This window comes from Lipophrys pholis, assembly GCF_963383615.2.
Source record: "Lipophrys pholis genome assembly, chromosome: 4".
In the NCBI taxonomy this organism is placed as follows: Eukaryota; Metazoa; Chordata; class Actinopteri; order Blenniiformes; family Blenniidae; genus Lipophrys; species Lipophrys pholis.
Genome location: NC_137637.1, coordinates 25,352,295 through 25,380,125, shown reverse-complemented (window position 1 = coordinate 25,380,125; position 27,831 = coordinate 25,352,295). Strand labels below are relative to the sequence as shown.

General features: G+C 40.6%; 1 protein-coding gene across 1 annotated transcript; it reads right to left on the bottom strand.

Moving 5' to 3' along the window:
• Positions 1–944: 944 nt before the first annotated feature.
• On the bottom strand, positions 945–27,500 carry shmt2 (serine hydroxymethyltransferase 2 (mitochondrial)). The gene is made up of 12 exons (XM_080461460.1): positions 27,372–27,500; positions 16,332–16,523; positions 12,099–12,178; positions 10,517–10,717; positions 10,198–10,279; positions 8,073–8,195; positions 6,441–6,580; positions 6,153–6,315; positions 5,734–5,833; positions 4,034–4,189; positions 2,750–2,857; positions 945–2,506 (listed from the first exon to the last, which is right to left on the bottom strand). The coding sequence occupies exons 1-12, from the start codon at positions 27,402–27,404 to the stop codon at positions 2,379–2,381; spliced, it is 1,506 nt and encodes a 501-aa protein (XP_080317586.1). The 5' UTR covers positions 27,405–27,500; the 3' UTR covers positions 945–2,378.
• Positions 27,501–27,831: the final 331 nt, after the last annotated feature.

Here is a 27,831-nt window from a genome sequence, read left to right as displayed (position 1 = left end):
CAACAGACTAACAAAAGAAACAAGGGGAAATTAATTGAGCAACGATTGAGGTTAGAAATCATAGGAATACGGCATTTTTCAATTAATATTTCATTGAAAAATCATAACCTAAAACTCGATTAACGAGAATTTGACTTGTTTTATGTTGGGGAAATTTTTTTTTTATCTTAGTCTCGAAATTATTAGAAAGTAAATCCAAATTTTTGGGGGGGAAGAAATCACGATGCCTTCACTGACACACCTGAGCTGCAAATGGGTTTTTTTCTTCCTCAAACCAGCAAACTTCTAGATACGAGCTTCTTTCCTTCATCAAATTAAAATGTTTGAAAGAGACTTTTGATTGTTTTGTGTCTGTTCGGGGTTAACGTGGCCCGTCTACACTGTTCTACTGGGCGTTGGTGCTGATAGGCGTGTCTGTGAGTAATAAGTCAGGTGAGAGGAGGGTTCCATGCTTTCTACTGCACGATATTAAAATCTGTTTCTTTAATTAAAGCGGGACGTCAATAACGGGCGACAAGGTATTTAGCTGTGCCGATATGCTTTATGCTCAGATGTACACCTTAAAAACTAGGAACAGTTTCCGTTCACCGTACAGAATCTTGTATGTCACACTGTTGCTTTAGAAGTGGCTTTTGCACTCACAGAAATACATCGACCTCGTTTTTTTTTTTATCTGCGGCAAGTCATAAGCAGCAGTTTAATACTTCTTAAAAACGTCCCTCCCTCGAACATGTAAAAAAAATAAATTTAAAAAATCCTACCAGTAGTGATTTTGATGATCAAAGCTTCAGAACAGATAAAAATTAAATGACTGTACTCATTTCGTCTGCGCTCCCACACAGCACAGACATGTCAGTGCCGTGACAGAACGGCATCTGCCCACACTGTGTTTAAACCCTCCGACAAGCGACGTGTGTATTCACATAAAAATACACAACACAAAGTTCACTAATATTACTGAATTTTATTAGGACTCTGCGACTGTAAATGGTAAAACTGTTGTGTAAAAAGAAAAAGTCCGTTTGGAGCTTGTGTTGGCGTACAATTTCCTGCAAAAATAATGAAAGCCGATAAACAGATTTATGAACACTGTACTAGAATACTGGTACATTTGGATAACGTCTGAACACGATCTACAAGATGACTTGTGTACAAAAACAGGAAAGTACCACATCATTTTCAAACACCCACTTCACGATTGTGCTGAAAGGACCGTTTTTTTTTGTTTTTTTTATAGACGATCCTCGCTTCCCCACTGATGCAGTGACAATGAAAACAGTACATATCTGTGAACCAGACAGGCAACAAAATACTTTGAAAGGGTGTCTTCAACTCAAGCTGCCTCAGTTTTCATCTGTGAGCCACAGTGAAGAGAAATGACAGACGTCTGGCAGACGGCACATCGTCGAGGGTTTTGTCATGAAAAATGAACGATTGGCATCGGAAACCATAAGAAAGTTGTAAAAATTCCGGTAATGGCGCCGTTAATCCTTTTTAAGTAATATGTATAGAAAAGTATATACTCTTTGTAAACATGCTGAGAAGAAAGTATTGTAGCCATTATCATTCCATTTATAACAAAATAGAGAACAATCCGCAATCTGGCATCTATGATATGCTGGAAGAAACAGAAAAGAGCTATCAAAATAAAATAAAGCGTCGAAACAAAGCGACACCAGCCAAAGTAAATTCTACTTTAAAGCTCGTGAATTTTTGTTCACGTGGTTTGCCATACGTGTCTGAGCCACTTTGCGCATGTTGTTTGTATTGTTGATTTAGAAACCTCAAATACAAGATTCTAACTTTTCTGCTTCATTTTTGTTTTTATTTTGCAAAAGGATCCAGAAACAATTCTCACGGAGCCTCGTCGTTTTCGGTGGCAGACAGTGGCGGTGCAAAGCTATCATGCACAAAATCTCATAAAATATATTAGTGACATTTGTTAAGACTTGACAGAATTAAGACTCTCAGCGTATTTGAACCGAAAAACTAATCACACGCTTATGAAGTCACAGACACTGCTGGTTATTGTTGGGCTTGACATGTTGTTGTCGTCTCTCCCACAAGGAAAAAGGAAAAAGAAAATAAAATCTTCATAGGTGCAATAGAAAATATTCCGCTCTACAAAATCTGACAAAGGTCATTGTTCTTCCCCTCCGCAGGGAGATTGTGTTTCTACAAGAATAGATTGATGCAGGACTGCAAAGAAGTGTGAAACACAGTTTTCCAAGATCTGACTGGAGAAAAGAGCCACATTTCACCACCGTGACGGTTTTTTTTTTTTCTTTCTTTTTCTTTCTTTCATTTTCTCCGTGCACACAGCTGTCCAGCCGGTTTCCATTTGGCTGCTCCAGACCGGCGACTCCACAGCGGACGGCCTAATGGTCGTGGAAGCCTGGCATAGGGAAGGGCCTGGCGAAGCCTTCGACCCGGTGGCGCAGGTCTGCGATGCGAGCCACCGTTTCTGGGTCCTGGAGAAGGAAGTTCTTGAAGTCCTGCAGCTTTCCTGCAGAGAGAGAGAAAGACAGAGGGGAAGTTCTCCGCTTTTTTTATTTTTAGCCTTCTTTGTTTTATCACCACTGGGCATTTCGTCTCTTCCAGCACTTTAATATAACATACAGTCTCTCTTTTACTTTCTAATAAATACATACTTTCAAACTGTGCTTTCAACACAGATAAAACAAAAAGAAAGAAAGGAAACCACTGAGTCACAGATTAATCCGTCTCTCTTCTCAAGGTGGGCTTTTACCTGTCTTTTTCTTGACATCCAAAGCAATCTGGAAGCCTTCATCCATAAACTCGACAACCTGCACAAAGTCGGCTTCTTTAAACTGTCTGGAGGTCAAAGCCGGAGCACCTGAGAAACGGAGCAACGCAAATCAAGCAGTGAGACACACAGAGCAACCACTAGACATCCTGCTCTCAGCTTTAACTTTATAGATTACTATTCTCCTTGTTAGGACCGACTTAATGAATCAAAATGAATACAAACTAGATGTGCGGTGACAAACAGAAGGTTTAGGTTTACAGTCAGTCCCAAATTGTGTATTGAATGCATCAGTAAGACGTAAATAAGTAAATAAACAAAATCAGCATTTATGATTTCAGAATTACAGTTTCCATCATTTTCTCAATTTGTACAAATCCTACAAAGGCAGATCCATTTTAAAGTTTGGCTGAGCTTTCTCTGCCACTGCTGTCAATTTACTATCAAACAAACAAAGAAATGAACAAGCATGAACCACATACGTTGTAGTAAAGGGTTACGTGCTTGGCTTCATTCACGGCTGACTAATTTCAATACGCAGAGCTACGTTTTGAAAAAGTGAAACAAAGCAGAGTTACTTAAAAGATTCACAGCACCGTGCCACAACGCGCGCTTCTATATCAGGTGCATTAAGTGAACTTTGTTGCCAATATGTTCCATCGTTATCCGTGAATCATTCCTAAAACAGAGGTGGAGCTTGGACTTTGCATGATTCATGCCTGTGAACTCCTCTCCTCCTCCTGAGAGACCATCTGGTCTTTGGAGGGGAAAACAGAACCCCTGGTAGAAACTTGAGAAATGGGTCCCCGCACTGTGAATGTGTTGAGCCTACACAGACGTAGACAGTCGAAGGGGAACCGAGGTGCACGCGAAGAGAGAGAAAATAAGTGCACAGCATTGTCCTGCAGGTTCGAAGCTTTTGCCCGAAGATGCACAGCTGAAAGGCAGCAGTGGAGCTGGTGAGCTTCCTGGAAGACGATTAAAAAGCCAAACAAGTTTAATTAATTATGAAGTGCTCGGTGCTTGTGGCTTCATCCGCGGCTGACTAATTTCCATACGCAGAGCTACGTTTTGAAAAAGTGAAACGGATTAAGTGGAGAGGTTGTTGATGCAAAGCAAATCAGCCACGAAACTTCACTCGGTGGTGAATCTGTTATCCAACACTGATCAACAACACGAGACGTCACATTTACAATTGAGGACGGTAAACACCAGGAGTCTTACTCATCTTTGAGTGGCTGAAACCTGACAGAGGTGCTTCCTTACCCAGCCTGAGGCCACCGGGAGTCAGGGCGCTCTTGTCCCCGGGGCAGGTGTTCTTATTGGCTGTGATCGACACCAGCTCCAGCACCCGCTCAGCCCGAGCCCCGTCGATGCCCTTCGGCCGCAGGTCCACCAGGACCAGGTGATTATCCGTCCCGCCTGGAACATTCAGGCAGGTTAATGCCGCCTCTGAGACACAGGTTTAAAACCTTCCCACCTCATCCTCTTTAACAGGTAGAACAGGTGAAGTGCTGCTAGTTTCCTTAGATTTGAGTTTTCTGCTACCAACTCAAGCCTGTTTCACAATAAAATAACCAAAAGGGTTTAGCAACGTGTACAAATAACATATTAATGACATCTTAATTTATTAGGAGACCCAATAGCTTCCAACACAGCAGCTGCTAATCTTTTCTCAGTTTCATGCCCTATATTATGCTATCAAAGTACATATTATAAACATTTGAAACAATAAACAAAGTTAAGACTGTGCAATAATATCAGTATTTATATAACACCCTTAGAAACAGAGTTTTGGGAAAAAAGAGAGACAGAATAATAATGGAAACAATAAAGAAAAAGGAATGAGACAAATAAGACAAACAAGAGCAAATAAGTTAAGATAGAAAATAAAATTAAATAAATGTATGTTGTATATATGTGCTTCATATTTGCAGAAGACCACAACACTTAATACCTTAAATCACATTGGAGCAACATATATTAATGTTGAAAGTAGCAATATTCATAAATCACTCACAAAAGTGTCACATTATGTTACTGCGATTGGAACAATATCATGAGGCACCCTGGTAGTAAACCTTTTATATCAGGGAAGCTCAAGCTGAAAATTACCACAATTTATCCTCTATTTCAGAGATGGGAAACTTTGATCGGAGTTGTGGCCAAAAAAGTTTTGTCTTCTCTACCAGAGGATGAAATTATGACAGATTATTCAATGATTTCATTTGAAGTATGAGAATTAGACGGACTAATTTTGACTTTGGTAGAGCGGACTTTGACTCTTTATTGAGAAGCGTTTGCTGAATATCCAAGTTCAACTTAGTGAGTCAGAAAGAATGTGTTAGATGATTTCTACCTTCGAATGCACTCAGTTTTCTATTCTTTAAGAAATAATAGTGACTGACATTAGGATAAAATGAGATTAATGGACTTTCTCTTGTGTGTCGCAATTTACTGAAATGATCTCGACAGACGAGGACAACCACTTGCCCGTTTCTGATCCATTTCTTTTATTTATACTTACTGAAATTTAAACTCATTTGTTTTTCCTTTTGTGAAATATTTACAAAGAGATTAAGATAAAGTGAACTCGGACAAGTTGCAGTGTAAGCAGTCGGAATAATATCGGGTATTAATTGAAGGTTCTGCATCAAAGAAAAGAGCTGAGGCCATCGCAACACACGCAGCAATAAGAGCCGGGCGTTTGCCTGCAGCCACAATGTGACCACTTTCATCCGATTGTATTTACTTGACCGACAAGGCAGCCACACTGACATTAGCTTATTTGTAAATCAGGAATTTAAATGCAGTTCAGGTTTTTTTTTTCTCCTCTCTCTCTACTGTGTAATTTGCATATTTGTGACGGGACATTTTGTGCAACTTCTCAGTGTTCACGCGTTTGCTGAGTCAGTGTCTCTAAGGCAATAATGAAAGAAGAATACTTAAAATACAAGTGTTATTACCTGAAACCAGAGTGTACCCTTTGCTGAGGAGAGCAGCAGCCATAGACTTGGCGTTCTTCAGCACCTGGCCAATATACTCCTTGAACATGGGAGCCTGAGCCTGGAAATGATCGCAAATTATTAAAAAAAAAGGTACATTTGTTAGTGATCAAAAGAAGAAGAAGTGAGGATATTCAGTCTGAAGAAATTTGACTTTAACTGTGCAGTTAAGGGATATAACCTTTCCATCCTCTTTAATTAATGAAAGCAGCATTAAGAACCAGAAAGTTCACACAAGAAGCAGAATGTGTTTCACCAAAGCATGTGAGCTGGTGCCGGCGGTGCAGAGATCACCTCTTATTAAGAAGAAAGCGGGCTAATGAAGTATGACATCAAAACAAATCAAGTTCTGCGCTGCAGTGGCGTGTTCGTGTGCCGACCTGTCGAAGTGCCACCGCCACACCAGCAATGGCATGATTATGAGGTCCACCCTGCAGGGAAGGGAACACGGAGAAGTTGACTTTGTCCTCCAGGTCGTACATGATTTCCTTTCCTTTCTTGTCGACTGACCGCACACCTTTGCGGTAGAAGATGAGGCCAGCCCTGGAGGGAACGGGACAGAGCTTCTTACTGACAAAGCATTTTATCCATTTCATTCTTCTACCAAACACAAACGAGGTTTCATCCTCGGTAACGTGATTAGTTCCCACCGGTGGGGCCGTCCTCACCTGGCCCCTCGCAGAGACTTGTGTGTGGTGGAGGTGACGAGGTCGGCGTACTCGAACGGGGAGGGGATGGCTTTGGCTGCCACCAGGCCGCTGATGTGAGCCATGTCAGCAAGCAGGTAGGCCTTAATATCTGTGCACAGCTGGAGGAGGGGGGGGGGGGGGGGGGGGGATACCTGATTAGTCTCAATCAGCCAGAACATTGAGATCATCTGCCAGATATTGTGCAGGACCTTGTTTTGGCCTCCATAAACTATATTGCCTAAAGTATTTGCTCAGCTTTTCAAGAGTTACTCTGAGTTTCTGGTAAACTTCGAAATGCCTGGGCCAGTTCTTATTTTGTTGTTGTTCTTTCCATTATGGGGAAAGAAACAATAAAGAACAAAAGATAAAAAAGTTTCCTGTTCTTGAAATATATGTACCCACCATTCTAGCTCTCATCTTAAAGAGAAACAACAATCAACTGAGTGCTTGTAGGATTGCACTCTTCGGCAGGCTTAGGAGGCCTGAAACATGATAGCTAAATTCAATAAATCCTTGCATTCTCCTGCCAGAAATTAAAAAAAGAATAAATAGCTCACCAACGTGCCGATGACTCACTGGCAAATGATCAGAGCAGTAAACAATCTTTTTAGTGCTCCAATTAACATGCATTATCATGACAATCTGCTTTCCTCTCATATCTTAACGGGATCAGTACATGTTTATTAGATTAAAAGGCAAGCGGGGGGATGAAAAGAGGGTAAAGAACATGAGATTGTGACACGGTGTAGCCAATAAAAGCTGATTGTGAAACAAACTTTAGATTCAGGGAGAAAAAAAAAATAAATGAAAAGGTTCACGCCAATCTAGGTAGCACATCACTGGAAAATCTGGAGAGGAGCCTAGCTGGCAGATTCTGCCATAAAACAGTGAACAGTTCCACAGAGACATGCCAAGGGGAAAATATGGGCCCTCTTCAGGCCTAGTGGCAAAGTAGTTATGGTGCTTAATAAAAACACAGCTCTGTAATGGTGGGACACTCCATCTGATGGTACTGGCTAAAGTGGAGCTCAGCAACAAAGGGAAGCAGTCATGGAGTGAATGAAGTGAATCAGCGGGTGGGTATAACAAAACAGATAAAGGGGCCTCTTGTGCACCGTCAACGAGAGCAGTGAAGTGCGCTGTTAAAAGTTGTGACTGTGTGCTTGTGAGTCAAGTAGGCAACGGGAAAAGAATGCATCTGTGTGGTGGTGTTGTGTAAAGTGTGTAATGACCCTAAAATTGCCTTTTGTTTGGAAACGTTGAAATTTGAAAGTGAAGGCTCTGTATTTAGAACAGACGGGGTCCTCCACTGTGGGACAGAAATTAGCGGGGATATGGTTGGAGGAGAGGCCGGCTTGGATCCCACCCATCAGTATGGGAAGCAGGTGTGTGTGTGTGTGTGTGTGTGTGTGACATTTCGGTGGAAAAGGTTGGCGGAGTTTTTAAATAAGGGGACAAAGCTCGCCTGACCTTCCTGATGGCAGGATGAGAAAGACGAGAAAACGGGAGCGCAGAAAAGAAGAAGACAGTAAAAATACACGCAGAAACTGGGAGAGATGGGGTGAGCGAGAGAGTAGGATGAGTTCTGAATACAGAGAGTTCTGCGTGCACCTTCTTGACGCGGGCATAGTCAATGAGGCGGGCATAGGCACTGGTGCCAGCGATGATGAGCTTGGGCCGGAACAGCTTGGCCGTCATCTCCATCTGGTCGTAGTCTATAAGTCCTGTTGCAGTCTGCAGAGAGAGCAGAGAGAGAGAGAGAGAGAGAGAGAGAGAGAGAGAGAGAGAGAGAGAGAGAGAGAGAGAGAGAGAGAGAGAGAGAGAGAGAGAGCAGAGAAGAGAAGAGAGAGGAAGTGGAATATAGAAGCATTGAAAGGAGTGTAAGGGTAAGGACAGAAAAAAAAAAAAAACCAGAGGAAAAAAATTTGTCAGGTATCCGAAGATCAAGAGCAAACATCAACACTCAAGTAGGATTTTTTTTTTCACTACTCAAACTTCATTTGAATCAGCTGCTTCTGAACTAGTCAGCTTCCTTAAAAGGTGAAGAAAATGTATCTAAAGGAGACATTTACACCCATCATATCATACTAGAAGATGGAGCAATTTCAGTAATGCACCACTACTTATCCTAATCCAACCTTTCAGGGATCTGTTCAACTGGTGCGTTGAGGCTGAACACGTCAGTTTCACGACTTTTTCTCCCTTTCCTTTCATCAAACGCAGCAATTTCGGAAACACGCAAGAGAACATGCACTGCCTTTCAGGGCATGCACTTCACAGTCACGTGACACGGAGTCAAGCTGGACCACTCGAAGAACGAGCATGTCAGTTCAGAAAAAGATGGTGAACGACTTCAGGAAAACAAAGTGAGAGACAGAAACAACGGAGGACAACGGAGGCACAGATGAGGAAAAAGAGGAGAGGAAAAAGAAGAGGGAAAGGCTTTATTTAGACAACCTGATAATCTCCCATCTCCAGAGCACATCTATGGATGGCCCCTCACTCCATCAACCTGCTCATTGTGAAGACGGAGCCGGTGGTGCTGGCCAGCCTGTCGATTTCCCATTATCTCTCTCGCAGAGGGGTCCTGCCTGCCCATACATCAGCAGCTCTGGACATGCACACTCTCGTAGCCATCCATCAGCTGCTACCAACACTACCACACAACTATGACCCCGGGAATGAAATACTACACACTGAATATACAATGTGCTGATCATATCGCTACGTTAATTTGATGAATTACTCTTCACACCCGTGAGACTATGATAATACAGATCTCTGTGCAGGTGGAGAACACCACTGTGACCAAAACACCTGAAATTGCCCTCTTTCAACGAGCGCCTGCCAGCAAGTCTCTGCAGGGTTTAAGTTATCTTGAGTTAGACGCCGAGTCCCAACCCACGCTGCCCAGTGTCTGCCCCCCCGAGGAAACAAACAGAATTTCTTGAAAGGGAATGAGAACTCCTCCGCTACATTTCTTACCCTCGTTTTTATCAGGTTCTTTAAATGAACATCCTGATAGCTTATTTCTTAAAAGTAAAGACAGGCGCAGGTGGAAAATGAGTAATTTCTTTTTCTTTTATTAGAACTCCTTCAGAAAATCAATCCGTTGTTACTGGGGGTCTTCACATTTGATAAAGAAGGCCGCTCGCTGAAACTGTTATGTGCTGATGAGGACGAAGTCAGGATTCACTATGCATATCTGGGCCTCGCACTAAAATAGACATATGCTGTTCTTTTGATCCGGTCTTAAAACTTTTAACATCAGAATTTTATATATATATATATATATATATATATATATATATTTTTTTTTTTTATATTTGTGCCTACTTAAAGCCAATAGAAAGATCATTGAATGGTATTTTAACACAATGGATAAGTTGAAAATGAACCGATTCCACACATGGAACAATCACATGTAAAAACACTGGGGGGGGGTGCTCAATATCTCACTCAATATCTCAGATTGGATATGTATTTCACCAACCATATTTTGAAAACTTTACTGTTGAGTGACTATGTTTTTTCTTCAGTTATCCACATTGTACTTTGATTATAGATTATATATAACCTTTTATACAGTTTTGTCTTGTTTTATTACATAAAGCCATATTTGAGGAAAGAATACTAAGAAAATGGAAACCTATAGCGTGTAGTATAAAGAAGCAACAATAACAAAACTCGATTGTTAATCACAGTAAATAAATATCACTAGTTTTTTTGTACTTACATTGAGCTTGTAAGGCATTGACTCAAAGTAGATTGACGTGGCTGAGATCCTCTTCACATCAGACATGTAGCCGTGGGTTAGACTAAAGTTGAAAGAATGAATATATAGACAAACATAAGTTTGCACGCAACTTGACTCACCAAGCACAAAAACTTTTTGGTATAAACAAAAAAAAATAAAAAATAGCAAGGCAGTGATTCTTGAGGCCTTATAAGTGACACGCCACTGTTGGCCAACAAAGAAACTGGGACAGCTTTGAAAAGTTTGGGGATGAAAGAAAAAAGTGACAACAAGGAGAGTAAAAAAAATCAGTACTGACTGTCCCCCATCCGGCAGGTCCAGGCCCATAATGCGGTCGTGCGGCTTGAGCACGGCGGTATATACGGCGAAGTTAGCGGGAGAACCAGAGTACGGCTGGACATTGACACCCCACTGAGCAGGGTCCAGGTCGAAGGCATCGAGGGCTCGTTTCTGACACAGAAGCTCGATTTGGTCCACCACTTCCGCTCCGCCATAGTACCTAGAGGCAGAGTGGAGGGAATGGAAAGTAATATCAAGATTCATGAAGAAGAAAAAGACTACACCATTTAGCTGAAACTTTGTTTTCGATGTAGTTTCAATGTAGTTGGAAAAGTATCAAAAATATCTTGGTTGCGGCCTTGAGAAGAACCTGTGTCACTGGTATGGAAAAGCACTCAGCAAGGCTTGATTCACTTTACTGGAGCAGAATGACTGGGAAATCAAGATTCTGGTGATTTGGTCACACATCCAGCAATGCCCATGTGTCCTTGAGCAAGATATTTAAGCCTGTACTCTAGCTGTTGTGTGTATGTGTGGATGGAAGCTCTGACTGGTCAGGTGAAGTGTGTTTATACTTCTGGTCGTGGTAAAATGCACAGCAGAAGTCCATGGATGATTTACTTCCATATTCTGGCAGATACAGCCTCAACTTTAATAGAGAATCTGTTGTTTTTAGGTCTATGTTTGTTTTGTCAAGAGTCTTGATTTCTGTACCTCACCGAGTTCATCAGCTAGTTGTTATTCGGCACACAATGAAGGGAGATTTTGTTTTGCTGTCAAAAAGCAGCCTGATGAGGGCTGAATAAACTGTATGAGATTGTTGGGGAGGGGGGGGGGGGGGGGGGGGGAATGTACAGCAGCAGATTCATACTGTTATTTTACTGTTATGATTGTTCACAGCCGCCGAATCCCCTTAATCTGCAATGCTTGTTCACTTTCATACGTTCCCACAAACATCACAACTGGTGACAAAAATCAAAAGCAAGCCAGAACAAATATATATATATCCCAAAATTTCAGAGCAGATCTGAAACCCCTCAGGTTGAAAAAGAAAATCCTCATCTAACCTTTTTCAGTGCAATTACAGATGAAGGAGTAACAGATGGCCTCTGTACAAACCACTCATTAAATGAAATAGTCGTTTTGTTTCATTACATTAAAGTGTAACGCAGCAGCATGAGTGAAACGTGGGGGGGGGGGGGGGGTTTAAAAAAAAAAAAAACACTCAGTGGGAGGTAGATTTATGGCACGCTTGCACTATAGGAATCAAAGACATCTAATGAGGACTATTTTAAAGCATGTCAGGTCACTGTTTGTAGCTGATTAATGTGAGTTCTGCCAGCAAAATAACGGAAAAATCACAAAACTGGAAAATATGCAACTATTTAACTGGCATAAAATTCCTCCAATGTATCCCCTCGGGACCTCTGTTTGGTGAGGCAGAGGTTGTGGATTATTTGCTGTGTGGTTAGAATGTGCTATTAAAGGGGCAAGCTGGAGAACACAGTATAAATTAGTGTGTGTGTGTGTGTGTAACAAATATCCTTAAACCCTGAATATCAACAGTGGTAAAGCCGGGGTGTGGTTGAATAAACACTCACCTTCTCCCTGGGTAGCCTTCAGAGTATTTGTTGTTCAGACAGGAGCCCTGAGCTTCCAGAGCTGCACGGCTGCAGAAATTCTGTGAAGAGAACACACACACACACACACACACACACACACACACACACACACACACACACACACACACACACACACACACACACACACACACACACACACACACACACACACACACACACACACACACACACACACACACACACACACACACACACACACACACACACACACACACACACACACACACACACACACACACACACACACACACACACACACACACACACACACACACACACACACACACACACACACACACACACACACACACACACACACACACACACACACACACACACACACACACACACACACACACACACACACACACACACTTGGATCAATGGCGCAAGTGGACTGAAGGGACAAGGACGGCAAATTAAAGTCTGTTAAGTGATAGTGAGAAATCTCCCTCCGGCTAAAGGCAATCATTATAGTATTGAACCTCTGGACTTCCATAGACTAACACTCTGCACTTCACAATGCTTATCGCCTCGCTGCTGGAGGATACAAGATAATGTAATAAACTTTTCTGCACATGTAGAGATACATTAGTGTGGCCCTTTTACAGAGGTCCCACTGCAATGCGCTTTCTAAGAAAAATACATGTTAGGATATAAGGTTTGCCGAATGAAAAAAAAGAAAAAAAAAAAAAAAGTCTAATCACATTCCAAAAGTTCTCTGTAAATATCTTGAGTGTGCTGGAAGATGGAAATCATAGGATGGACTTTCACAAGAGTGCATACGATAGTAAAAGTGGCCCAAATCCAACTTTTGTTTTTAACCCATTTGTGATACAAATTTCTAAAATCAGATGTTTTCCCAAATTAGATCCAAGAAATGTTTATAAATATGAGATATCTGATTTAGGGCATTTTATGAATAAGACGATGTCATTCCGTGCCAAATATTACAGGATGCTGCATTATCACATGAATCCACTCGTAGGTCCTGTACAAAAGTAGTCGGGCTCTTTTCCTTATTTTCGCTTTATCAATAGCTCAGAATTCTGATTACACAACTATGTCATCCATATTTACCGTACCCATTTTTCATAGGGCTTATATTTGGACAAAACTATTTTACAGACCATCTCTTGTTTTTATAAAGACATGAATTTTATTCTTCTAAATAAAGATACTAACAGCACATGGACTTAAACAGCGGTTGACATTTTGAAATACAGCTGACAGGACACAAGCACAGACACACTGTACAACTTCTGAAGTTCTGAACAGATGTTATAGCTTTGACCAACATGTCCTCAGCCTGTTTCTTTGCGTAGGACTCCTGCCTCACTGATTCCGTTTAGCTTTGAACGACTTGTTAATAATCTCGTCAAGTCTCTGACTGCCATGTCGTCATCCCTTCGGTATGATCATCAAGCTGTCGTTCACCGTGTGCACCTGATGTTTAACTGGCTCAGTCAAGGGGTCCGTTGGTCGCGTCCAGCATGTTTCTCTTGTTTCGGAGGTCCTTGTGCTAATATGAGACTCCAAATACAGAACAGCATAACTTTTTCAGACCTATTTTCAGGAAAAAAGCCTTTCTTCAAATATAATTCATGTTGTCTGTGAAGTCACAGGTGAACTGGAAATGTTCATACCTTTACCAATCATTGTGTAATATCAAACAAGGAATCAGTTTCACCCCCAGGGATGTATATACCATGACAAAGACCATAATCCAACTGAGCTGTACATGTGAATGTACTGACTGAAACGCAAAACGTTCCCAATGGAGCTAAAGCACCTTGCATAATAGCCATGTACATCAACGTGTAAGTGAATGGGTGAATGTGATGAACGGGAATACTACCGCAGGTGAGTGGTTGAGATGGCTGAAATATATGAAAATACACCTTTAATCAGAGACTATATACCATATTTCTTTTCACTGTAAGAGCTCAGACTGTGCAATCTCTCTCTTCAGGTATGACCTCATCAACAACACTGGTGTATATTACCACAATGGTCAGTAACAGTGTCTGACACAGTACAGACAAATACAGTTTCTCCCGTCACCGGATGGAGTAGTGCTGTGTTCCGTGTGTGTGGTTATGCTAATTTCCCACCTGAGAGCCAAGAGGAGATCAAGGGAGATAACAGCTCCAGTAACAGCTTTCTGCTGCGTCCGTCTGTCATGCCAGATACTGTGCATATATCAGGAAGGGAACTGCACTCGCCTCTCAGTGTCATAAAGTGTGTGTGTGTGTGTGTGTGTGTGTGTGTGTGTGTGTGTGTGTGTGTGTGTGTGTGTGTGTGTGTGTGTGTGTGTGTGTGTGTGTGTGTGTGTGTGTGTGTGTGTGTGTGTGTGTGTGTGTGTGTGTGTGTGTGTGAGTAAGAGTAAAAATATATGTCTTTACGTTTAGGAAATGTTTGGCTGAGCTGAAGTGTGATGTGCCTCACGGAGTGAGTTGAGGAGGAGGCAGAGTGAAGACATCAGCTTTATCTCACACTAGAGTGGTCAGGCTCTGTGTTGAGAGGGGGCTGATATACTCCACCAAACAGCGACTGTGGCGAAAAAGAAACGGGGAGGAGAGAAAAAAACAACAGGCAAGAAAAACCCTGTCTGTTCTTTTGAATATTGAAATTTTACATTTCACACCATCCAGCCTTGGAGAGAAAACAAAGACTCACCCCAAGTTCCTCTGTAATAATTGAGCTTTTCTTGCTTTCAGACGATCTAACTCTCTCCGAGCGTCTCTACCGTTAAAGGAGCCAAGTTTGAATGACTTCCAGCCAACTGTGCACAGTTAGTGGGTGAAAAATAAATGAACAGCGAGGTCGATATGAATTTGTTCTTGTCAGAGTTCAAGGCATTCTTCAGTTGTCTGTTCCACAAGGGGAGTCTCACTTTAACAAACCTCGCAGACCACTGGAAACATAAAAAAACTGCACATTTACTGCCATGAAAAAGGAATTACATACAATAAGATTATTTAAAATAAAACAGAAATACTTGCAGTTTACCAAATTTAAATGCAATGCCCCGATCCTCTGTTGTACTTGATGTGCCGTATGTATTGTAACCATGTAACAAGTACAAGTCTGAAAGTCTGCACATTACATCTTTTTGTGGAAACATTGTTCAGAGGTGATGAGGTGGTGTTAGTGGTATAAGTGTGTATGATTAGTCAAATCATTTATTAATTGTCCAACTCGTCTGTAGTGAGCATCTTAAATATCAGTCGATTAAATGTTTTATTAATGTATAAAGCTGCTTAACTGACCACTAGTCAGGGCTACAGAGATGTCACAGAGCAGCTTCCCTTCTCGAGTTCGACTAAAAGTGCAGCTTTAAAACAGCATGGTGAGGTGTTAAAGCCAATTCATACTCCATAAGCACAGGAACGTTCGGACATTCCAGGAAGTATGAAATGTCCTGCCGAACAAGAATTTGTTTTTCGTCAGCTATCTGATGTCAGCAACTGAAGTTTCTTCTTGTTCTTATTCTTATGAGAGTTCTTAGGGAGATTTCCTCTTGCTCAACAAGCAAAGATTGTTGGTACATTTGTCAAGAAAATGAAAACAAGGCAGCATATAAAATGTATCAGGAAAAGAAAACTGATAAGCAACTCAATCCATTTGATGTCATTTACCCAGAGATGCTGTGATTCCATCTGGTTGGACAAAAATAACGCAGTCCATCACGCAAGATTTGCTTTTACTTAATTTTGTAAAGTCAATACTTTAGAAAGTCATTGGAATATGTTGAGCCTGAATACAAAGTGTTGGATTTTGACTGAATGAGTTTTCCTTTTTCAGATTAGTCTTATTTTAAATTTTCATGTTGTCAACAGAGAGATTAGTTGTCAGGGACATCCCTAATTCCCAGTTGCTCAAACTGCCAAGATACAATACAGAAGCTGCCAGCTTTTATAGACATTGCTTACAACAACTGACACGTCTTACAAATGGGCTGAATACTTAAATACAAAATTCTACCACATTGGACTTTATATTATGTTATATATACACCAACCTGATGCCAACATTTTAGGCCTCCAAACAAATTAAAGTGGTCATTATTAACCAAAGACGACAGCATGAGCCTGTCCTCATGGTCCAGAAAGCATTAAGTTGTACATTTCCTTTAAATTTCTCATCCCATTTAAAAGTCATCAGCCGTGACGTTTAAACATGGAGTACCTCCGATGCAATCAGCTCCAAGCCGCGGCATTGCCTGTCCTTCTCCTTCAGCAGCAGGTCCCACATCTCGGGGTCATCCTGAGCCAGGCTCTCCTGACCAGTCCACGGACGATCTTCATCCACAGCACGGGTGGCAGCGTGGGACTGCTGAGCGCGGACGCCGAGACGCACCGGGGCGCGCTGGCACAGAGGCTGGGAAAAGAGGGGTTGGGCAATAAGTGATTAGAAACCTTGAGAAAATAAATTGTGATCCACATTTAAACCCTGTGTTGGACTGTCAACCTATCCAGGCTGCTTTGTGCCTGATGTCAACTGGGACTGGCCCACACCCACAATAAATTTGTCACAGAAAACCGATGGATCCATTTGTCAAACTCAAAATAATTAATAAAAGGCTTTAAGTTATCTAACAACTGCAAAATGAGTTTTGTCACCTTGCTTGCCTTTCTCTTTAGCAGCCGTCTAAAAACTCTTCTTGTATCTAAAGGTTTCTCAAAACCTCTCTGCAGGCGGTGCTTCTGAAACTCTTACACCGGTGAATTCAACATCTTAATGTTGCAGCGTTTTCTTCTTCAAAATGCAGATTACATCCCACTCCAAAGGTTTTCAGTTGGATTTAGGTCAGAATTGCTCTGCTGAGTGAAAAAGAGTTTTTCACTTTTTAACAAGTTTTTGTGCCGTTGGATGTGCACATGGGTCATTGTTCTGCTGAAAGACAACAATATTTCGCAAATGTATTGCTACTGTGAAAAGTACATGTGCAATATATAAATCACAAAAGACGAGCTGAACTGTACATTGTGCAATCATGTCAATATATTTTGTCAATCAGATCAGCCTATTGCTGGGTGCCTAAGGTCACAAAGAGTGTCCAAGAAAAAAATTAAAACCTCTTTGGAAGAACAAAACTTAAAGCCCAAAGACATAAGAGCAGAACAAATCACATTTTCATCACAAAACTCAAGATTATCGCATGTTCACGTCATATCGTACAGCCGTAATTAGTTTATTTGTACTGAATCTGTTATTATTCTCTTCATATAAAATCAGCATACAAAGAAGTTCATCTTAAAAGAAAAATAGTGTTTTACCAATATCACAGTTTTTGTGGGCTCACTTTCTATAAGTGGGTCAATGCACTAAAATGTGTAACGGTTTGTGATTATTGATGAAGGTTTACAGGCTTATATGTTCTTTAAATATTAAAAAGATACATACTTTTCTGTGACACATCATCATTGCACATATAACGAAGATTTCGATTTGTCCTACATAAATAAAAAGACGCTTCGAATCCTTCCCAGTACTCTGCCCCCCTTACTCTCAAACACAGCCTGGTATAATTAGAAGCTGGCGTGGTTGCATGATATCAATAATCAGCATGGTTGTTCAATTATGCCTCTTTCAGCACTTCTACAAACTGAGGGACTGACTTTTACAGCCTCAGTGTACCAGGAGGAGGCATATAGAGAACAGATTCAGCACTTCCTGCTTATCTAATCTGGACTGGGGCTGGCGAGTTCTTCTGCTGCGGCAATGGCTCATCATTCAAGAGTGCAGAGTCCATACAATTTTTACCGGCTCTTTTCAAACAAATCCAATACCGGGTCCATCTCTGCTCACACTTTACTAAACCAGAAAAGTGCAAGCAGAGATGCACTATTGTTCACACACACACACAAAAAAAAAAACTCACTGCGCTTAGTTTCTGTTACATTTCTCAATCAAAATCAAGCATGCAGTGTAAAAAAAAACACTCAAGAGGTTTCTTAAAATACTTGATAGGGTGATTGTGTACACAACAAATTGTTTCTGTCCTGTTATTCAATCAACAACATGATGATGAGTCCGTGCGCCGATCAATCGCCCTCAAACTAACATAAAGTTATCATCTGTACAGGTGTGCTGGGGTGTGAGGGACAGCCTCCTTTCTAATGGCGCCATTAAAAAGCAATTAACACAATGCGCAAGACTGGCTGAGGACATCCTCATGAAAAAACGTGCAATTACCTTTATTCCATGAGGGGGAAACTATGTTTTGGTTCGTAATCTTTGGAAGTGGCCATTATTTAACTTAAGATTTAGCAATCAAACCAACTGTGTGCTGTTGCACAGTTTACAGCACACACAGAATTACAGCTACTTGTCATATTTTCCTTTTTTTTTTTTTCCACTGAAAAATGACCAACCACAGTAAAATATTTTAAACGCTGTTAAGCTGAACCATTTATCTTGAGAAGCAGCCTGGAGATAGTTTATCTCCTCCATTGTTGTTTGGCCCATCCTCTCCACTCTCGCTCTCCTCCCCGGGGTGGCAGAGGGGACGATGGAGACACACCAGGGAAAGCGACTGGCACATTAATGACCGATTTCTAACCGTCTCCACCCTGGCCTTCTGTCACCAGTGGCAGTGGTGATGGTGGAAAGGGGGAGAGGCCCCCCTCCCTCAGGGTCTTGGAAGAGATGAGGGCCTGGGGAGACAGGTTGAGCTGCCTCTGAGGACACATTTCTCGCTGGGGAATCACACGGGTCATTAAATCTTGACGGGAACTGTCCTTCGCTGTCTGCATTTCTGCTGGGGCACACCAAGGCTGGAGAAAGCAGGATCAGAAAAACCCAGCACTGTGGTTTTGAGCAACTGAAGGTATTACAAAGAAAAAAAAACAAAACAAAACCAAAAAAACAAAGAATACAGACACGGGTGCCTCTCCTGCCTCCTCGTCCCTGCGTTCCTTCCCCCATTCTCCTGTCCCCATCCTGTCACCCGACGCTTCTAAGCACGCTCGGCAAAGCAACACTGGGGTGGCATTTTTATTACTTCTTGTCGTCTAGATCACTTCCACAGAGCCGCGAACAGGAGAGCTCTGGGTTTAAACAAACAACACGCAGGTCAGTCCCTGTGGTCTGCCTATCTGCTTTCCCGCGTCAGGTCTCTGCCGCAGATGATTACGGGAGATTAATTAATAAACACAAGCTGAACTCATCCAAGAGAAGTGAGAGCCAAGAAACAAGCACCAAATATGTCACAGCGGGACTATTTTTAGGCGACAGATTACGCTGTCGTTTGAAGGTGAACCCGATGAAAACGATGCTGTGAGAAAAGGGGCGGGAGAGGCCACATCAACCTGGGCGCTGAGCACGAAATAATGGCAGAGTCACAGATGCACTACATCTGTGTGACAATGATAAGGTAATTGTTGGGATTTTGAGTCTCCTGTCAAACATCTGTACCTAAAGAACAATGGCAAAGAAGAAGAAAGGGGAAGAAAGAAAATTGTTTCATTAATCCTAGTTCTGTATTATTTTTGCCCATTTCCTGGAGCCGCTCCTGAGGCGAGTCAATTTTACAGATGACTGCTGTCCATCAGTGGTTATACCAAACAACAATCAACCCCGTAACACGAGAAAAACAGACGGGATGAGAGTAAAGAAACTGTGAAGTTAAAAAAAAAAAAAAGAAGAAGAAAAAAAGCAGATATGTAAGGTAGCACAGAAGTAGTGTCAATGGGGCCGCCAAATCCGTCAGTCTGACATGTAGTTGCCTCTTTTCCTGTCACTGACTAATAGCTAAGCTGTCCGTTACAAATTGCCCCGTGATTCACTCCCGATGACAGTCGAGTGAGAAATCTGGAGGGGGTGAACAGGCGTGAAGGAAGTAAGGCCCAGTTCAGGGTGATTCTACTCGGCTTGGGTCAAAGGATTATCAGGGTGGTGGAACGATACGTTTACACTGTAATCTTTCAACAAGACTTCTTGTAGCAACCACGCTCTTGACTGGAGTTCCTGTGGCGTCTCAGACGTACTACCAGCACCATGGAGTTAAAGTCTGGCTTATGGTGGGGTTTTTGTTTTGAGGTTGTTGTTTTTTTGCAATAAAGCCTCTCTCGGTGTCTGTCAGTTTCACATCAGTGGTTTTAAAGGACTGATATTTTTCACCACTTGTTGAAGTTTGCAAAGAAAACCCACACAGACAATCACTAATGCTGAACTAACATAGGAGCGAGGACTGTACAACATATAGTAAAAGTATTCTTACTGCATTATCAGCATATGTATATATGTCAACCTTAACCTTTTCTTCATACTTGGTGGCTGAAAAAAATCCAAAAAAACTGCCTAAATCCAACTAAATATTTATATTCATTGCAAATCATATATATATATATAATATGATTGTATATTGTTCGTTCTCTTAATATCAGGTAGCTCCACTGGAAGAAATCACTAATAAACATACTCACAGTTATGGCTAATTTAGGGTCATCAATTACCTAAAAAGCATGCCATGCCCTAACAAAATCACCTGGGACAGGGAGATCATGCAAACTCTATCCACAAAGTGAGACGACAGTGCTAATGGCTGCACCATCATTCCACCCCAACATGACCAGAAGACAGATTTTAACCCAAAATGGAAAATAACTGAGGATCAACTGCTATTGCTTGTCTCATGTGACTTCCTGTTTTGTTTTTACCCCAAATTAAAACATCTTAGAACAGCAAATCAGTAATACTACTGTTGTATCAGCAACAAATGTTGATTGTTGTTTACAACATGTTAAAAAAAAACAAAAAACACCCAGCTAAATTAGTCAGGAAAAAAACAACATCTGATTAAGAATTTATTTATTTTCAGTTCACCACAAATCCAAAGCTAGAAAAGGCTGTCAAGATGGTGTGGTAAACCAACTCCTCTCAATCAATCCTTCTGTCATTAAAAGGCTTGCTTTAATTTCCTACAGGCAATTGCAATGGTTTAAAAATATCACATTATCAAAAAGAAATCAAATTGATGTCCTGTTTTTTTTCTGTCTTGTGGAAGAACAACACCTTTGAAAAGCATAGATTAGCATGCATTTAGAGCCGTTTATTAATTGAAAATTTGTTATAGGGATCTTTGCCATACACAGATTGAAGTACAGATTTTTTATTAGCTTGGCACATAAGGATGCAAGTTAAGGCTGAAAATGTGTGAGGCATGTGCAGCAACGCTGCGCGACACCTCCCAAGACGACAGGAGATTTGCTTGTTTGATGCCCGTTCATGCTTGTTTGACATGACGAACACTTTCCATTTTGAAGGCAGTGGCAGCAACGTTTCACCGTGTCAAAGTAGCTCCAAGCAAGATATAAACATCACTGTTGAAGAACAAAGATAAAGCGATGAATCAGTGCTGATAAATGTGTGTCTGTTCTGCCACTGTTGAATAAATAAAACTCAGAAAGTTGAGAACGCCTCTGCTGGAGCTGTATTATCTTAGTTTGTGCCAAAAACTAATGAGTAAAAAGCATTCGATTTGGATTTTAGTGGTGTCTGAGTGGGATGTGTTGAAGCCAGACAGGCTGTGTTTAGGATAACAATGAAAGCCATTTCTTAACCAAAATCTGCAAGCTTTATGCTGAGTAATAAATAATGAATGCACTGTTATCACTTGTTTTGGCTGCTGTTTGCAGCATACAGATGAAAATGTATATGTTGTTGGCTCAATCTGGACATATTTAGCCTACAGTAGCGGGAAGTAAGAAAGAAGGATTACTGCAAAGCCGTTCCTCTGAACTGAAGACAAAAGACATGCTGAGGAGGAGGTATGCTCCAAATTCCAAGGGTCAGTGAATGTTGTCACCATTCAAAACAAACAAAAACTATTATTTCAATACAGCACTGAAAACAAGGGTGGAAGTAAACTCAAAATTCTATTTATATTGTGGCTTGAAATTGATGTATTTAAAAGTCAAATATGTAAAACCAAAAAATTTGATTTACCATCTTTACACATTATAAACACTAGTAAATGCTGGTTCTTAAAACATGTTTGATCGTGTTGCTATGAAACACAGTCTGCCTCCTGGCTGTTGCCTTGCCTAGATGTTTACTCATCATGGGCCTCTGGTGCCATTTTAATTAAAAACTTCCTAAACAAGTTCACCAAACCAGTTAATCGTATCACCACCGAGTGAATCTTGTGTTATCATTTAACTGTTTTTTTAAATTATGTCAATTTGTGAAACATTCACATCGTGACCTGAATGGATGTACAATATGTAAATGATCGATGGGCAAAGCCGCAATGACTTCTGCCAGCTTAACCAGTCAGCACATGCTTGAGTCTCTACCTGCCTGATATAACAACTCAATGACACAACGCTTCTGGACTTTATACCTGTTATTACAAGAAATGGGTCAAAATGTAGTCGTGAAACAAGCCACCTCACAGTGTTTCTTGACAACAAAAACAATAATCCCAACAATATCAGTAGTGATCAATCAGAAACATGTCAACGTGCATTTTGCAGAGTGGTGTGGATGGGTCTTTTCGGGGTACTATAATTTCCCAAAACATGTATTTGAGGTTAACTGGAGACTCTAAATCCACAAGTGTAAATGTGAGTGTGTGTGGGTGTCTGTCGCTCTGTGTTTGTTCCTGTTATTGATGAGCGACCTGTCAGGATGTGCCTGGCCTTTTCTGTTAGTCAGCTGCGGTCAGCTCTGACATCCTGCGACACAAAGGTGAACAAAGTGGTACAGAAGATTGTTTGTTTGGTATTTGGTGTCTGAAATGTCAGAAATGCTTGATGAAAGAGAAAGAAATCATCGTCATATGAAGGGCTGGGCGATTTGGCCTAAAAAAATAAAAGTCTGTGATTTTTTTTAAAGAAAAATTTGAATTTCTATAAAAAAAAAAATTCTTAATGCACTTCAAAATGACTGCAAAATTCAGATGTATTGTCAAAAGTGCATCTTCATTGCTGTGGTTGTCCTCAAGAGTTAAAATGCATATAAACAATCCCAAAATGAAAAGTAAATGAGACTGTCATTTAACAAATAATTCACCCTCAAACATATTTTAATCAAACAACAAAAGCAACCACGAAATAAAATATTTAAAGCCTAAACTGAATTATCTTTTTTCCCCCATTGAAGAAAATCCAATGTTTTTTTTAAATATAGTTTTTAATCTAATCATCTTAACATTGCAGCTGGTAACAGAAGTTGTGCACAGCTGGATCCTTACATTGTTTTCAAGCAGAAAGAGCAACTTCATATTTCAAAGTTGTCAATTTCTTCTTGTTTACTCAGATAGGGAAAACACACATCTGTTACCAAGGTGTTGACATTTTTAGGTGTTAAGAGAAGCAAGTCTGAAAATAAAAATAAAACAAAAACCAAATTAAATCTACGTATCTCCTGGCAGTGATAACAGGATCTAAAAATAAAGCAGCAGCTAATGCAAAAAAGTTGCAACCTGAACTGAACTGTGACTCAGCCCATTCCCATTCCTCTTCTACGTCAGGTTTCTCACTTAAGCAGATCATTACAGCAACATAACAAAGCCTACATTTTCTTTTTAAAAAGGTGACATTTTTATGGAAATTTGCTCACGTTTTGCTTCATTGATGTTTACAGTGTTTAAACTTACATTTAAATTTAGAGACTCTTTTAAAAGTCCAAGTTGGAGCGTGGAGGAGCCGCGTCCAACAACACATAGAAGTCAATGCTTATTATTGAATCCACCAAACCCCTGTACTTCAAACTTACTCTGTTCAAATACTGTTTAAATGTGCTCCAAAAATGACTTAGAACGATCACAAAGAAATGCTCCCTTTAGTCATCCAAACATAACAGCTACCGCAACCACTGGCCGGAGATAGTCGTCAGAAGGAGGTCCTCTCCCGATGGCACTTTGGGAATATGGAGGGATTTTCTCACAAACCCAGTATTTATCAGTACTTTCATCTTGAAAATGAAAACTAGGTAGCATGATGCTCGCGTCAGACAAGAACTGGAACACAATCACTCCATCAGTGCCATGAAGGGCTCCATTCAACTTAAGCATTTGGATATCAACCTGCGACAAACTACATCTGTTACTGCGAGCAGTGCTGAACACATTCAAAGCCATTCTGATATAATCTATCCGGAGACGCTGGGATCGGTCTTGAGAAGTGAACACAGCTCATCACGACAATGACTTAGAAGATTAACTTTGTTGAAGAATTGGAATTCAACATATTTCCTGGTGCACGGATGCAAAACAATAACTTCAAGAGTTTTTCATGATGTAAACTTGAGCAGCATTAGAAATCTGATGTGGCTGTTTAATATTATGATTGAAGGCTTAAAAGGAAAGCAACATTATTGAGGAGAATGGTTAAAAAAAAAAAAAAGTATATTTGACTTCTGTTAAATTCTTAAAGTTAAAGTCCTAACCAAACCTTCCATTCAATTTACTGAGAAATTACAAATATAATGCAAAAGAGACCAGAATGTCCTTGAAGAACCTGAGGTCAACAATAAGAAGAAACAAAAGTACATGAAATCAAATGTTTCCGTCAGGAAAAGAGATCCTGTGAGGACATCACATGCCTTAAATACATAAGAAAGGAAACATCTTGTGAGTTGGTTTAATACTGAAGAGCACTGAACCCATTACCACTAATAGGGAAAATCGTGCGAGCATGTGAGCCACTTATGTTAACAGGCAACCTCGAACACACTGATTGCAAAACCAGGACACATTCGCCACAAGATTTTGGCACAGACTTGATAAAACCTAGTTGTTTCTGAGAAACTATGTTAAATATATACCATCCTCTAAATAGGGCACTTCATGAATTGGGAGCTTAACTTTTTTTTTTTTTTTTTTTTTAAATAATGTTGAATAAAGTCACTATCAACAAATCAAACAGACTCTTCAAAAACAGTCAAGACTTGATCCAGAAACTTGTGTTGGTGTGAATGTGTGTGGACAAAAATTAAAAGTGGAATGTTATGTTAATGCATGGAACATAAACTTGTGTAAAGTCACTGCCTGTCTCACAAAAAGCTGCTTAGCTTCCGATGGCGTCCCATTTCACTTACGTTTGATTGAGTTTTAAACAGTGATGTGAACATAAGAAAAAAGATAATGATTTGAAGCATCTTCCAAAACCAAAGCACAAATGATAACTGACTCTATATTAGAAAATTAGCCCGATGGAAGATTAATGACTGCATCACTTTGCACGGGGAAATTATACCCATTTTGTCTTTCAGCTCACCTGCAGCAATAAATAGATAATATTTAAAAAAAAAAAAAAAATGCTGATATGCCTAAACCAATGACTGTTATCTATCTTTGACATAATCATCTCACAGGAGGAGGTTAATATTTGCTGGATGTTTCTATGATACATTTTGGCCTCATCTTGCACTTTACAAGCTGCGGGGGGGGGGGGGGGGGGGACTGCTCATTTCTAGTTTGGACTCATTATCTGTGTGGACTTATCGGGGCTGAGGGCAACTTGACTTCAGACCCCTTTAAGTTCAGAAGCAGCATAAAGGCTACTTATTAACTTGCTGTCGAAAACAGTAGTTGAATAAATTGTTTAGTTTTTCCAAACTGATGCCACAGTTACTCACCAAGTTATCACAGCTAAATTCAAAGATTCCCTCGCGCAGAGAAAAATAATTCATGTCCTCCGCCCACCGCCCTTTTTTTTGTCAGTTTATATTTTCTATTTGTTGATAAAAGTGATTTACAACAAAGATACAAAGAAAACAGAATAAAAGCTTTTCAATTCAGAGTGAACGTCTCAAAATAAATGCAATAAAACAACAGAGCTCTGGGGCTTTAGCTCATATCACAGACGGTTTTTCACTGATACAGTTTTATGGCCTCCTCAAGGTTTAGAGTGGCCACACATACATTTAAAAAAAACTACTGTGAGCGCGATGAAATGTCTTTGTTTTAACTTCAAAACTTACTTTGTACAATTCAGCAAGCCCCCCCCCCCCCTTTTTTTGTTTCCCATAATCAACTACAGTTATTGTTTTGGCTCTCCAAATGAGAGAGTACAAGGGTCAGTGCCATATCTCACAAGAGTCTGTTACAGCATAAAGATAATACACAGTCCACTACAGCTAAAGTAACCTCCCCTTTAGATAACAAACATCCCTTTCAGTCTTTGAGAGTCAGCACATGTTATCAAGAAAACATTTATACTATGGTACACACAAGACAGATTATATATTCTTCTATTTTTTTTAATAAAAAAGTCCAAAGGAAAGCCAATAACACAACACCAATGTTGTGTCAAGCCAAGGCTGGGACAAATAAAGAAAAATATAATGTTGACACAAGTTGATATGCAAAAAACCCCACAAGTAATAATCATACAAGGGAAATAACTCACTCTTTAGAACAGTGATTTGGTTGATCTGATTTAGAAAATAAACGAAATATACTTCAGTTGTGGACATTTTTAAACTAGATTTCAAATAGTGGAAGATTTTAATTCGTCATAAAAACACACTTTTGAATGGCATATTGAGGTAATAAGTTACAGTGATCATCTATAGTAGTTCTACCAGCAGAATGTTTCAGAGTATTAGTGCAGTCTGATGATAACAAACAATATCCATTGGTGTTGTAATGCATCCTTAGCAAGTTTCTTTTTCCCTTTGATTGAATAGAATAGAAATACTTCATTAAGCCAAGATGAAAATTGTTTATGCAACTTATTCTGGCCAACACTACACATTTTAAGATTCCAAACAAGTAGATGAAGTATTACAAACGACGCAAACTACTTTTGAGCAAATTCCACTGATTAACATCTATGTTCTATAATAATAAATCCCATTTCTGCAGTTTGATGGGCTTGGAGATGGTTCTAAGTGTTTATTTGTGAGGCGTCTCGCCACATGATGAAACTGAGCGGCGGCTGTTGCATCATCATCAGGCGAAAGCTGGAAGATCTGCGTGACACTGACAGTTAGCCTGCTAGCTCTTCAGCTGGCTAATGAGCCCCACGGTTCAAAACAGACATTGAGAAAGGAGAGTAAACAGCCCCGAGTTTCTCCTCAACATGATATTTGTGCCCAGGTGGAGTGGAGCTGGGGGGAGTGAAGCCCCCCCTCACCACGGTCACTCAGCACCGACCCACGCTGACACCGAGCTAGCTACCCGTTCAACCGTGCACCGACTGCAGCGTGGTGAGGATATCGTGGACCCTGTCACATGAAAACAAAGACGTAAATTATATTTAGTGTCAGAGTTACCCGTGCCAGTTGTCTCAGAGCAAAGGAGAGCATGTTTCCAGTCGGTCAGGCCGGAGGAAGAAGCTGCACAGCGGGTGACACGACAGGCTGCTCGCGGCTCGAGGAAAGTCAGTTCTGACGCAAGGGACCATGGGAAATGTAGGCGATAGCAATGAGGCGAACCTATAACCCACAATCCACAGCAGCACTCTCACAGTCTTGGCATATGCCTACGTCAATTTTCAAGAGGGTAAACACATTCTGATTTTTAGGTATTGTTCTTTAATATTAACCAAGAAAATTTTTAAGATAAAAAATCTAATTTTCAAGGGATACCTGGCCAAGACTCACACTGGTACAATACAAAAGAGCGAGTTCCAATACAATTCAATTCAATTCAATTCAATTCAATTCAATACAATACAATACAACTATATGTATATAAAACAGCACAGTCCAATAAGAGATAAAGCACATTCCA